General features: G+C 46.0%; 1 protein-coding gene across 2 annotated transcripts in view; it reads right to left on the reverse strand.

Moving 5' to 3' along the window:
- Nucleotides 1-13,611, reverse strand: part of ETV6 (ETS variant transcription factor 6) — a 161,316-nt gene that overhangs the window by 82,888 nt on the left and 64,817 nt on the right. Inside the window, exon 2 of one of the 2 annotated variants that reach the window (XM_081861406.1) lies at nt 7,677-7,806. In XM_081861406.1, coding sequence (XP_081717532.1) covers nt 7,677-7,806 — 130 coding nt within the window. Of the gene's footprint in view, nt 1-7,676; nt 7,810-13,611 lie in introns of both variants that reach the window. The other variant, XM_081861405.1, reaches the window with a different exon arrangement.

A 13,611-nucleotide genomic window follows, 5' to 3' on the forward strand; every position in this document is an offset into this window, starting at 1 on the left:
ATCTTTATTTTCTCAAAGAGCCGGAAACTCCATAACTGGAGAATTGATGGGAGAGTCATCGAACAAGTCTACAGATTCCAATATTTGGGAGTTTGGTTACAACATAACCTCAGATGGAAGGCCCATGTAGCCTATGTTACAAATAGAGCCAATGCTATCTCCTTGGCGATCTTGCGATTCTTCTTCACCGATGGGGCCCTTCATATCCCATCGGCGCTGAAAGTCTTCAAGGCCAAGGTGATCCCGACAATTGCTTATGCCATCTCTATTTGGGGGACTTTTGTCAACCTATCTCACCTGGAGGTCATTCAAAATCAGTTTTTAAGAGGGATATTGAAACTGCCCAACTGTGTAAGTAATACAGTGTTACGCATGGAACTTAATATTGTATCCCTGGAAAATGCTCTGTGGAAGCACATACTATGACACTGGTTATCTCTATGGCACAATCTCCCAAACTTGTACTTGATACAATGTATGTGGAGAGATGATTTCCAGAGCCCATGGATAAAAAATTTACAGCTGAAAATTACGGCAATGGGAATCTCCCCATCCAAATTACTAGAGCAGGACATAGTCCCAGTAACCTGTAAGCTAGAGGAGATGGACTTGCAGCAGAAAATGGTCTTGGGCAATGGTACCTGCTCACCTCTAAATCTTGGTTTATTACCGCTCTTAAGGCTCCCAAACTATTTGAATTCCTTAACTTCCTCAGCTCATAGATATGCCTTTGTAAAGGCAAGATTCAACACCTTCCCATCGAACGCGCTGAGAAATAGATTCTCCAATGGACAGATATCGCTCTTATGTGATTGTAATTGTGGGGCACCGGAATCGTTGCATCACATAATTTTTGACTGTGCTTTTCACTTACCGGCCAGGAGCAAGTTTCTTGCTCAATATCTTAAGGGAATTGCCGATGATACGATTGAAGACAAACTGAGATATCTACTAATTGACGATGACCCCATAAGATCCCTCATGGTTGCCAGATTCTTGATCAGCGTCCTATCCCTAAAGAAGAGAAACGGTCTCCTGTGTGGCTCGGATAACCCCTTTAAACCATGATCTATGTTTTAGGTGATATCACCATTGTTTCAAACCATGATCTATGTTTTAGGCGATATCACCATTGATATCTGTGATGGTTATGGGTGGGTTACTCATATGTAAACTGCCTCCACTTCAATTAGATCGTTTGCTCAAGCATGTTAAGGGTTAGAGCTCGCCCTCCGTGACCTGTTAGTCACTTGCAGAATCCGTCAGTGAGCGTTTCTTGAATCTCTTCCAGCATAAAAGCTGTTTGACCCCAAGTCTCCGCCTATGTTCCCTGCGCGGAACGCGTCTGCGCAGGTAAGGGGACGGCAAGGGCGTGCCAGCGCTCTCTCCACTGGTCTCGGTTGAAGGGTCTCGGAGCCCTGACACCGATTCCTCCATCTCCCTCTCCTCTCTATTGGTGTCACACTAAATTCCTTCCCCCCGACTGGTTCCCTCTCCGGCATCGCTCTGGAGCCCTGTCTCTGCTTTTCTCTCTGATGTCAGTTCCCTGACATCCACCTCCCCCCCAGGACCCCCTCCACCCCCGGCCTGACCCGGTGACGTGACCTTGTCCCCATCTTCAGCCGACGATGCAGGGAACCCTCGAAAGGAGCTGCCGTCATCGTCCGAGGACTCAAACCCCGCTTCCCACCCGCTCCGGTTTCTGATGGGAGGGCCTTCCCAATCTGATTCCTCCTCTCCTGACGATTCCCCTCCTTCCTCTGGGGACGCTGGAAAACCCACAAAATCCTCCTCCTCCTCATCCGTGGTGGCAAATTGCTCCTCCCAGAATCTCTCCAGGGGTTTGGGCTTCCTCGGATACCTGTTGTGGAACTCTTCCACTAGATACCCATCACCTATTTCCCCTTCTGGAACCCACGTGTTTTCTGACTCGGGTTCCCCCTCCCAAGCTACTAGATATTCCACCTGCCGCCCCCGCCATTGCAAATCCAGGATCTCCATTATCTGTTGGTGGTGTTCCCTCTCTTCCAGTGGTGGGTGTCTGAGCCCTTCTCCACCTACCTCCCGGACCCTCCGCTCCCCTCTGTACGGCGAGAGCAGTGACCTATGAAATACCGGGTGGATTTTCATGTTGTCTGGCAATTTGAGCCTGAATGCCACCGGGTTGACTTGGTGTGTCACCTCAAATGGTCCCAGCCGTTTCGGCCTGAGTTTCTTACACCCACCCTTGAAGGGCAACCCTTGAGTGGATAACCACACCCGGTCCCCCACCCTAATGGTCTCCCCTTCCCGGCGACGTTTATCTGCTTGCCTCTTGTACTCCACCTTGGCCCTTTCCAGATTCATCTTAAGCTGCTGGTGCAGTGCTTCCATTTCTTCCACGAACTGCTCTGCAGCGGGCACGCTCCACCCCTCCTCCCCCCTCCCGGGAAAGGCCCTGGGGTGAAACCCATAATTAGCCAAGAACAGGCTCATCCCCGTGGACACATGCTCCGCATTGTTATACGCAAACTCGGCCAGTGCTAGCTTATCTACCCAATCGTTCTGCCTCTCGTTGACGTAACAGCGGAGATATTGCTGCAATATGCTGTTCGCCCTCTCTGCCTGCCCGTTAGTTTCCGGGTGCCTTGCCGTCGAAAATCCCACCTCCACCTGCAATAAGTTCATAAGCCTCCTCCAGAACCTCGAGGTAAATTGTTTCCCTCGATCAGAGATAACCCTCGAAGGAGCCCCATGCAACCTGAAGATGTGAGTAACAAACAGTTGTGCGGTTTCCTCGGCTGTCACCGCATGAGAGCATGCTATAAAATGGCACATCTTGGTTAGCAGATCTACTACTACCATGACTGCTGTCTTACCTCTTGATTTGGGCAAATCTGTCATGAAATCTATTGACACCCACCTCCCAGGGTCTTCCCGGCGTGGGCAAGGGTTCTAGTAACCCTGCCGGGGCTGCCCGCTCTCCCTTGGCTCTTTGGCAGCGGTCACACCCCCGTACATACTCTCGTACATCTTCCCTCACCTTCGGCCACCAAAACTCCCTAGTGACCAGTAACATAGTCTTGTGTTGCCCAAAGTGCCCCGCTGTAGGGTTGTCGTGAAGCTGTCTGAGCACCCTTTCCCGTAGGGCCCCCCCGGGCACATACATTGCTCCCTTGTAATACAGTAACCCTTCCCTTACCTCGAAGTCTCCCCGGTCTCTCCCATTTTCCCTTAGTTCCCTGATTCTGGTTTGGGCAAACTCGTCCTGGTGAATCAACTCGGTTAGTTCTCGTTTCCCAGCCAATGCCCCCCCACAAACCCATCGTTCCTCAGGGAACACATGTCGAGCCTCCGGTGGTCCTTCTCCTTCCGTGTACTCCGGTTTCTGGGAAAGCGCATCTGCTCTCACGTTCTCCTGTCCTGGCACGTACTTGATCTCAAAGAAGAACTTGGAGAACTCCTGTGCCCACCGAATCTGTCGCTGGTTGAGTACTCGCGCTGTCCTCCAGTATTCCAAGTTCTTGTGGTCAGTGCAAACCTGAATCTTGTGCTGAGCCCCTATCAGGAGATGTCTCCACTGGCGAAATGCTGCATAAATAGCTAACAGTTCGCGATCATACACCGTGTAGTTCTGTTCCGATTTGTTCAGCTTCCTTGAGAAGAAGGCGCACGGCCTCCATGTGTGTTGGGCCGGTCCCGGCTGGAGTAACACCGCTCCTATCGCTCTGTCCGACGCGTCAGTCTCTAGCCTCATCGGTTTCTGCAGATCCACGTGCAGGAGCTGTTCCTCCGAGGCGAAGGCCTGCTTCAGCCTCTCGAAGGCTCGTTGGGCACCTTCCGTCCAGACGAACTTCTTTTTGCTACTGAGACAATCCGTGATGGGTGCGGTTAAGTGGGCAAAGTTCTTGATGAACTTCCGGTAGAAGTTGCTGAACCCAAGGAACCTCTGCACATCCTTCCGGGTTTTGGGGGCCTTCCATTCCAGCACCGCCTGCACCTTGCCGGGGTCCATGGCTAAGCCTCTGTCTGACAACCTGTATCCCAGGAATTCCACTTCCTTGGCGTGAAACTGGCACTTTTCCAGCTTGACCCACAGTTGGTGCTCTTGTAGCCTTTTCAGCACTTCCCTGACGTCCTGGACATGCTGTTTCTCATTGTCCAAATAGATCAGGACGTCGTCCAGAAATGCTACGTAGTTCTTGTACAGCAGGGAACCCAGCACATGGTGCATGAAGCTTTGAAAGCAGGCGGAGCCCAACTGTAATCCAAATGGCATGACTAAGTACTCAAAGGCCCCTAGGGGGGTGAACATGGTGGTTTTCCATTCGTCCCCCTCTCTCATTCTAATCAAATTGTAGGCTCCCCTAAGGTCCAGCTTGGTAGAAATCTTACCCTTCCTTACCCTAGTTAGAATATCATCAATTCTGGGCATTGGGAAGGTCACGGGTTCCGATACAAGGTTTAATTTTCTATAGTCTACGATGAGCCTCGGCTGATCCGAGTTTTTCTTATCCACAAAAAACACAGGGCTGCCCCCCACTGCCTTAGATTCTCTTATAAACCCCCTTTTCAAGTTCTTGTCTATAAAGTCTCGCAACTCATGCATCTCTCTGTCGGACATGGCATACAGCTTACCCACCGGCAGCTGCGCCCCAGGGAGTAGGTTGATTTGGCAGTCGAAGGGCCTATGTGGCGGCAGTCTGTCCGCTTCCCTCTCGCTGAAAACCTCTTGTAAGTCCGCGTACTGTGGCGGCACCTGCGCTTTCTGCTTCAGCGTGGTTGCTGCCACTCTGGCCAATCTCACCCTGGGCTTCTCCCCCCCTAGACAGTGTTCCAAACAGTGCGCTGACCCGAAGGTGACTGTGCGTTGGTGCCACGCCACCACTGGATCATGGAGCACTAGCCAGCTCATCCCCAGTATTATCGGGGGTCCCGCCAGTGTGACCACGTGAAAGGCAATGGTCTCTGTGTGCCTGGACACACTCATTCTCATTGGCGGGGTTTGATGTGTCACCTCCCCCCCCCAGCAACTCCCTGCCATCAATCGTGGTCACTTGAAGTGGGAAATCCAGTGGCAGCAAGTGGATCTGGTGCTCCAGTGCAAACTCCTTACTAAAAAAATTACAGGAGCTGCCTGAGTCCAACATTGCCTTCACCTTGACTGGGTGTCCATTTGGGAGTTCTAGCGTCACCTCTATCGCTATAGAAACCTTGGGTGGGTCAGGTTGGGGCACTTCACTTAGTTGTTCGCTTGGCTGCTGCGCCCCCCTGTGGGCAGTCAAGCGCTGTCGTTTCCCTGCACCTTTTCCTCTGCCCCCTCCTCCTCGTTTCCAGCGGCTCCCACCATTCCTTGCCAAGCCTTTCTTTGTGGACATACCCTGGCAAAGTGTCCTGGCCGTTGGCAGAGGAAACATTTCTTGGTGCTTTTCCCAGCCTTTCCTTCCCTTTTGCCTCCTTGGTGGGCGCTCGGAACCTCGCGTGCGCGCGCCCCATCGATTTCCATTGGCACCACATCATCAGAAGGCTGCCTTGGCATCTCAGGAATGCAGTAGTCAGGGCAACGCTCCCCTCTCCCTTCCCGCCTTTCCAAAGTGCGCGCTTCCTGGCGAGAGCCTATCGCCAGCGCCGCCTTAGTCAGCTGATCCATAGTCTCCGGGCGGGGCGCGCGGGAGAGCTCATCTTTAACGGTTGGGGACAACCCCTCCTCAAACAGCATCCGTATGGGCGGGCTGTCCATATCCCATTCGAGCCTGTGTATTAGCATCGCAAAGCGGGACCAGTAGTCTCCAACGGAAAGGTCCCCCTGCTTGCATCTCAACAGCTCCCGTCGGGTCACACTCTCCCCCAATTGGCTTGAATACATAGCGTCTATTGCCTGAAGAAACTTCCGGACGTCCTTCATGGCGGGGTTCTGCACGGCCATTAGGGGTCTAACCCATTCCCTCGCGCTGCCCTCAAGGTGCCCCACGATATACGCCACCTGCGCTGCCTCGTCAGCAAAGTCATCATGCTGCAGCTGCAGTGCGTACTCTATTTCTGTCCGGAATCCATTATATTCTTGGGGTTTTCCCCCAAATTTGTGTACCAGTCCGGGCACCTTCTTTGCCACTGGGGTGGGTCTCACCTGCGCGTCCTGGGTGCGCCTCTCGTCCAGCCGCGCCATCAGCAGTGCTACATGCCGTTCCAGCTCCTGGTTCCTCTTCACCAGGTCCTGCGCCCCCGCAGCTGGCTCCGCTGCCCCGGCGCCTCCAGTCTGACTCATGTTTCCACTGCTTACTCACGAGTAACAGCAAGGGACTGACGGATTGCTGTGATGGTTATGGGTGGGTTACTCGTGTGTAAACTGCCTCCACTTCAATTAGATCGTTTGCTCAAGCATGTTAAGGGTTAGAGCTCGCCCTCCGTGACCTGTTAGTCACTTGTAGAATCCGTCAGTGGGCGTTTCTTGAATCTCTTCCAGCATAAAAGCTGTTTGACCCCAAGTCTCCGCCTATGTTCCCTGTGCGGAACACGTCTGCGCAGGTAAGGGGACGGCAAGGGCGTGCCAGCGCTCTCTCCGCTGGTCTCAGTTGAAGGGTCTCGGAGCCCTGACACCGATTCCTCCATCTCCCTCTCCTCTCTATTGGTGTCACACTAAATTCCTTCCCCCCGACTGGTTCCCTCTCCGGCATTGCTCTGGAGCCCTGCCTCCGCTTTTCTCTCTGATGTCAGTTCCCTGACAATATCCTTGATTAATTTATGAGCAGAGGGCGATGTATAGGTTACAAATTTATTGTAATGTATGATGGTGGTCTTTGTTTTTGTTTTGCTTCGGTTCCTGTTTGTCTTTTGTAAGTTTTGGCGATTTTAAATTTGGAGGTTTAAGTATAATATGTTGGTATGGGAAACTGTCGTGTAACGGGCCAATGGCCGTAATAAAGATCAATCCAATCCAATCCAATCCTTATTTTGAATAAAACTGGGCATTTTAAGTGTTTTGAATGGTTATATTTTTGGATTTTAAGCATATGTATTTGTATATTATTGTAAACAGCTTTGGTAGGCAATTTTGCCCAAAAAGAGGTCTAAAAGCCTATAAAATAGTTAAATAAAATAATCTGAAATACTACCAAACAGTTAAACACAGACCTTACTGGTTGTAGCATGAGCAAAGCAGTGCACTACATGGTGCTTTAGTCTTCACACACATCATTTAAATGCATGCACACTTGAGTCAAGTGCCAGACATGCACACAATGGAAGGAACTCACACTAATCATTTTAAAGTGATCTCCTAAAAAGCAAAATAGAGTAAACATTGGACACTGATTTACCAAGTACTGGAAAAGTTGAGGTTGTTCATATTAGGTGTGCTCTGCCTATGCAGAATAATCTCCAGAGCTCATTGCTAGCAAGTGGGACTATCTGGAGTAGAAAATGCACCTGAAAACACCATGCGACCAGTTCAGAGCACCCTGTGTTCTGCCAGTAAAGTAAGTCTTTGGGAAACACAAAGCCCAACATGCATCTTTCTGTCGATGGTGAAATATGTATCACATGACAGTCAAAGAACCAATCCGTGGAAGGAGGAAGGAAGAACAAGTGTCCATGGCATTTGTGAGGAAAGTCCATTGTTCTAAATAAAAGATACAAATACAACAACAAAAGAAAGGAACCTCCCACCCAAGTGATACCAGTATTGGAGGAAGACTCACGCAGGTGTGCTGGGAGCCTGATGGCATCTTCCTCCATCCTGATTGCTCGAGGCACTGGGACGTGTAATGGCGATGACGAGGAAGCATACGTTGGTACGGGACTCACTGGAGGGGTGTATGAAATCCTTTCCTGCTGTGATGGATAGGAAAGAACAAATAGAATAATATGAAATTGGGGGCAAAAGATGATGAATTAAAATAAGACATCTTTGAAGAAAAGAACTCTATGGCAGAGAACTGCAGTCAGATAATAAAATTTTAAGTCTATGAATATTGAATATTGTTGTTTGTATGTATGTATGTATGTATGTATGTATTATTTCTATGCCATCCTTCATCCAAGGATCACAGAGCAGTTTACAATATAAAAACATAACATAGTAACAAACAATAATAACCCCCCTCTCCACACATGCACAGTTTAAAAGGCCACAGGTGATTTATTTAGCCAAAGGCCTCAGAGCAGAGGAATGTTTCTGCCTGGCATCTAAAGATACAGTGGTGCCCCGCAAGACGAATGCCTTGCAAGATGGAAAACTCGCTAGACGAAAGAGTTTTCCATTTTGGAGGTGCTTCGCAAAACGAAAATGTCTTGCAAGTTCCTGCGGGTTTTTTCCCCTTCCCCCCCCTTTTTCTAAGCCGCTAAGCCGATAAGCCGATAAGCCGATAAGCCGCTAAAAGCCGCTAAACCGCTAATAGCGCTAATCCGTGAATGGGCTTGCTTCACAAGACGAAAAAACCGCTAGACGAAGAGAATCGCGGAACGGATTCTTTTTGTCTTGCGAGGCACCACTGTATACAGTGGAATCTTGGGGTACAGTGGGGATTCGTTCTAGAGGCCCCACCGCAACCCAAAAATGACACACGTTGAAGCGTGTGTCTGCGCATGCACGGCGCAATTTAGCGCTTCTGCGCATGCGTGAGCAGCGAACCCAGAAGTAACCTGTTCTGGTAGTTCCGGGTTTGCCGTGGATGTTTTCTAAAAAATTGTTGCCCCACAAAATAATAACCTGATAATGTTGTAAATGGATGCCTTCGTGTAAATGTGAAGAGACTTGCATGTCAGGCCTCTTAAGGCTATTTGCAGGTGTAGCAGTGCACATAGCTGGACATAGGATATGACATAAAAGTAACACATGTTGCATTTTGTTACTAAATTACTTGTGGCATTCTAGCATTTTGGGAGAAACATTTTCTCAGTAGTGGTCTATGCTTTACACTTAACAGGAAGGTCCAGTAATGACTGAAAAATGCAGTTTGTTTCGTTTCTGCCTTTTTGTGTGTTCTCAGGTGTCAGAGTTAGCTCTCCTCTGGACTCACACCTCCAGCATGCTCACAGCAAGCACTCCTGATGAATCCCCTGAGGGCTTTCATTTCGACCATGTCACCTCGCACCCTCCACAGCCGCCACAGGTTTGGACATATCATGAGAGAGATGTCTTTGCCTTGGCCTTTCTATGGGATTTTATTATTATAGGCTCTGGTCTTGCACTCTAGGGAGCTGCTCACTTGCACTTAAAAGCAGAAAGCTACTTGCACTTTGGATACACTTGTCCAATTCAAACTGAGTCCAATTAAAATTTAGATAGCCCCATGGTTCTCAATTTTTCAAACCAATCTGTGAAAACGCATTCTAAAAAGGGCACTTGTCCAAGTTAGTCAATTTAACTCTATAAGGGATCATTCCTGCTAAATCAAAGTATATACACCTTCATGTATCTGCTGTTTCATGGATCCTGAAGCTTCTTCTTGGTAAAATGAGTTAGGGAAAGTCGGCAGAGTGCCATGTGGAACAAAGAAATGTGGTCGTAAATTGATCTAATCTAAATTTTGGACTGGGCCCATCAGCTGCATCTGCCACTCTTCCAGTGTGGGTAGATCTTGAGTTTTCCAGTTTTTTGCAATGAGAATCCTTGCTGCCGTTGTTGCATACATAAAAAATGTTCGATCCTTCTTTAACACCTTCTGGCCTACAATACCCAGAAGGAAGGCCTCTGGTTTCTTTGTGAAGGTATACTTAAATACCTTTTTCAGCTCATTATATATCATTTCCCAGAAGGCCTTCACCCTAGGGCATGTCCACCAGAGGTGAAAGAATGTTCCTTCATTTTCTTTGCATTTCCAACATTTATTATCAGACGAATGGTATATTTTGGCAAGTTTAACTGGGGTCATGTACCATCTATATATCATTTTCATTACATTTTCCTTCAGAGCATTACATGCGGTGAAGTTCAGCCCAGTGGTCCACAACCTTTCCCAGTCCTCAAACATAATGTTATGCCCAATGTCCTGTGCCCATTTTATCATAGCCGATTTAACCATTTCGTCTTGTGTATTCCATTTTAGCAGCAAGTTATACATTCTAGATAGTACCTTGGTCTTTGGTTCTAACAATTCTGTTTCTAACTTCGATTTCTCCACCTGGAACCCTAACTTTTTGTCATTTTTAAAAACTTCTTTAATCTGAGCATAATGTAACCAGTCTCGCACCTTATCCTTCATTTTCTCCAAACTCTGCAATTTCCAATTGTCTCCATCTTTTTCTAATATTTCCCAATATTTTGGCCATTTGGCCTCCATATTGGGTCTTTTTCGGGCCTTAGCCTCCAGAGGTGAAAGCCACCTTGGAGTTTTATTTTCCAATAAGTCTTTATATTTTGTCCAGACATTAAACACTGCTTTCCTGACAATATGGTTCTTAAAGGCCTTATTGATCTTAACTTTGTCATACCATAAGTATGCATGCCAACCAAAAGCATTGTTAAAACCTTCCAGGTCCAGTACGTCAGTGTCTTCGAGAAGTAGCCAATCTTTTAGCCAGCAGAAAGCTGCGGCTTCATAGTACAACTTTAAGTCTGGCAGGGCAAAACCCCCTCTTTCTTTCGCATCTGTTAATATCTTAAACTTAATTCTGGGCTTTTTGCCCTGCCAGACAAATTTAGATATATCTTTCTGCCACTTCCGGAAGCACTCCGTTTTATCCACGATCTGTAATGTTTGAAACAAAAACAACATTTTTGGCAATACATTCATCTTAATAGCAGCAATTCGGCCTAACAAAGAAAGCTTCAATTTTGTCCAACTATCCAAGTCTCTCTTAATTTCAGACCAACATTTTTCATAGTTATCCTTGAATAGACTCAGGTTTTTTGCTGTTATGTTTACCCCTAGGTACTTTACCTTTTTAACCATAGTTAATTCTGTTTCTCTCTGAAACCGTTCTGACTCTATGTCTGTCAAATTTTTTCCCAGCACCTTGGTTTTCTGTTTGTTTAATTTAAATCCCGCCACCCGACCAAAGTCCTGAATCAATTGTAATACTCTTTTCGTACTAGATTCTGGCTCCTGCAGGGTCAAAACTAGGTCATCTGCAAAAGCTTTAAGTTGGACTAAGCTGATGGACTATATGCAACTGGCCGAGATGACCGGCAGAATCCGTGATCTGGGAGAAGAAAAGATGGAGGAAGACTGGGAGAAATTCAAGATGTATCTACAAAAACATTGTAATTTGGTTGAATGTTAAGAAGGATGCTAGATTATAAAAAACTGGCCACCACTAAACTAGATTTAAATTTGAAGATAAGTGAGACTAAAGAAAATATAAAATTTTTTGGAAGAAGTGCTAGATTATATTTGAATGAGTGGACATGAGATTGTAAACAAGTTGATAATTTGTTTGGAAAAAATTTTTTTAACGATGTAAATGGGAGCGGGAGACGTGAGGGAGTCCAAAGAAGTGATGAAATTGTTGTAATAGAAGTAAGATCGTTTATTATGTGTGCATTTATATTTAAAAACCTTAATAAATATTTATAAAAAATAAATAAATAAATAAATTTTGGACTGGGCCATAGCCTGATCTATTACAAGGCATGTAGTGCATGAGAATCCTCCGTTGGGCTGTAAGCAATAAGACACTATACATTAAGACATTATACATTAAACATAAAAAAATTACACACACACACAAAAACCCCCACCCTTGGTGGAAATAACACACTATCAGACACATTTCAGCATTCCTACATAATAATGCATAATACACACAACATACAAATAATTCCACACCAGTTGGATATCTTGAGGCAATCATGTGATTTTGAGACAATTCTTGCTGCTTTTACATATCTCTTCAATCCCAGGGCACAAAGTCTTGAGGTCAAAAAGAGAGAAAATGTATTTACAATTCAACCTGCCCCTTTTGTCAGCCCCCCTCCCCGTCAGTCTATATCCATTGGAAAGAAATTGCTGTGTCCACTCTTTTGTTGTTGTTGCAGGTAATAAGTAGTCTTGTGGTTGCAAGGAATTGGGCTGGTTTTTGGGGTTTTTTTTCATCATTGGGTCTGCAGTAACACATCTTTAGAAATGATATCCTGTAAGGAGGCAGGGTTTTTGGGACTTAAAAACACAGTTAGAAAGGTAAGGGGTAAAAACCCAAAAAGGGTAGAGAATATCATAAGGGAAGCTGTAAACAATAAGAAAATCTTAGAGTTAGGCCTTTTTATCCGTTTGAATATTATTATCACCTTTCCAAATAATGACTACTGTTATTAACTGCTCAGCTTACTTTCCTCCTCTTAGTTTCGGTGGTTTTTGTTTGTTTGTTTTGCTCTTTTTTAATTTACAGGAAAATAATGAATTGTACACTACATCCATATGTACAAAAGGGGGGGGGGGGACAAATTCATCAAGTATACAAGGTACAGATCTGACCAATACTAAAAATTTACAGACCATTTTTTAAAAATAAAAATTAAATAGATTTGACCACATGTGGTGGACATGTCCCAAAATTGAAAAATATTTAGGGAAATGATCTTGAGGAACTAAAAGGAAATGCTAAAACATACAATTTGAAAGAAACCTGAAGCCGGCCGGCAACAAGGTAAAAGAGGAATAAGTTTGATTAAAAACTACATGTCGCAGGTGGCGCTGTGGGTTAAACCACAGAGCCTAGGACTTGCCAATCAGAAGGTCGGCAATTCAAATCCCCGCGACAGGGTGAGCTTCCGTTGCTCAGTCCCTGCTCCTGCCAACCTAGCAGTTCAAAAGCACGTCCAAGTGCAAGTAGATAAATAGGTACCGCTCCGGCAGGAAGGTAAATGGCGTTTCCGTGCGCTGCTCTGGTTCGCCAGAAGTGGCTTAGTCATGCTAGCCACATGACCCAGAAGCTGTAAGCCAGCTCCCTCGGCCAATAAAGCGAGATGAGCGCCGCAACCCCCGAGTCGGGCACGACTGGACCTAATGGTCAGGGGTCCCTTTACCTTTACCTGACACAACATGATTCCAAAAAATACTTGGTTGTGCTTAGATTAATTTCAGACATAATGTAAAAGAAAACTTATTAAATAAATGAAAACAGATTGTTTGTTATTTAAGAGAAGTGTTCAAGCCACAAAGAAATAGAGGGACGTCAAATAATATAGCAGGGATTCAAACTAGTTTAGCAGAACAGAAGGAAAGTTACTGTAAGGAAAGAAACACACAAAAAAATACAAATGCAATTACTTTTCTGAGAACTTTGGATATAGAATATTTAAATTACTGTTTGTATCCCCTCACTTTTTTGTGCTGTGGGAGAAAAGGAGGCACAAACACTTTGTTAATGGGGTTGAGTCTTCTTAGGGGTTCACGTATCCTGTTGAAAGGGAAAATTATTTCCTGTGAAATTTTCTGTCAGGAATTCTGTTCCAAAAATGCATAGGCATATACACACAAAACAAAATCTATTATAAATGTCACTAAAATCCATTAAAAAAAAACTACTTTAGAGACAAACTCAGTGTGGGAGTACTCTGATATTTACCTGTGGAGAGAATTTTGCATGTTAGATTTGGAACTTGGCAACCTCTTAACTCTTGATGGTCCAGTACTTAACCCTTTTATTTCTCTAAAGCAGCCCCTGGAGCAAAGGTTTAGGGCAATCTGCATT

This window comes from Podarcis erhardii (genome assembly GCF_964252035.2).
Source record: "Podarcis erhardii genome assembly, chromosome: 5".
Taxonomy (NCBI): domain Eukaryota; kingdom Metazoa; phylum Chordata; class Lepidosauria; order Squamata; family Lacertidae; genus Podarcis; species Podarcis erhardii.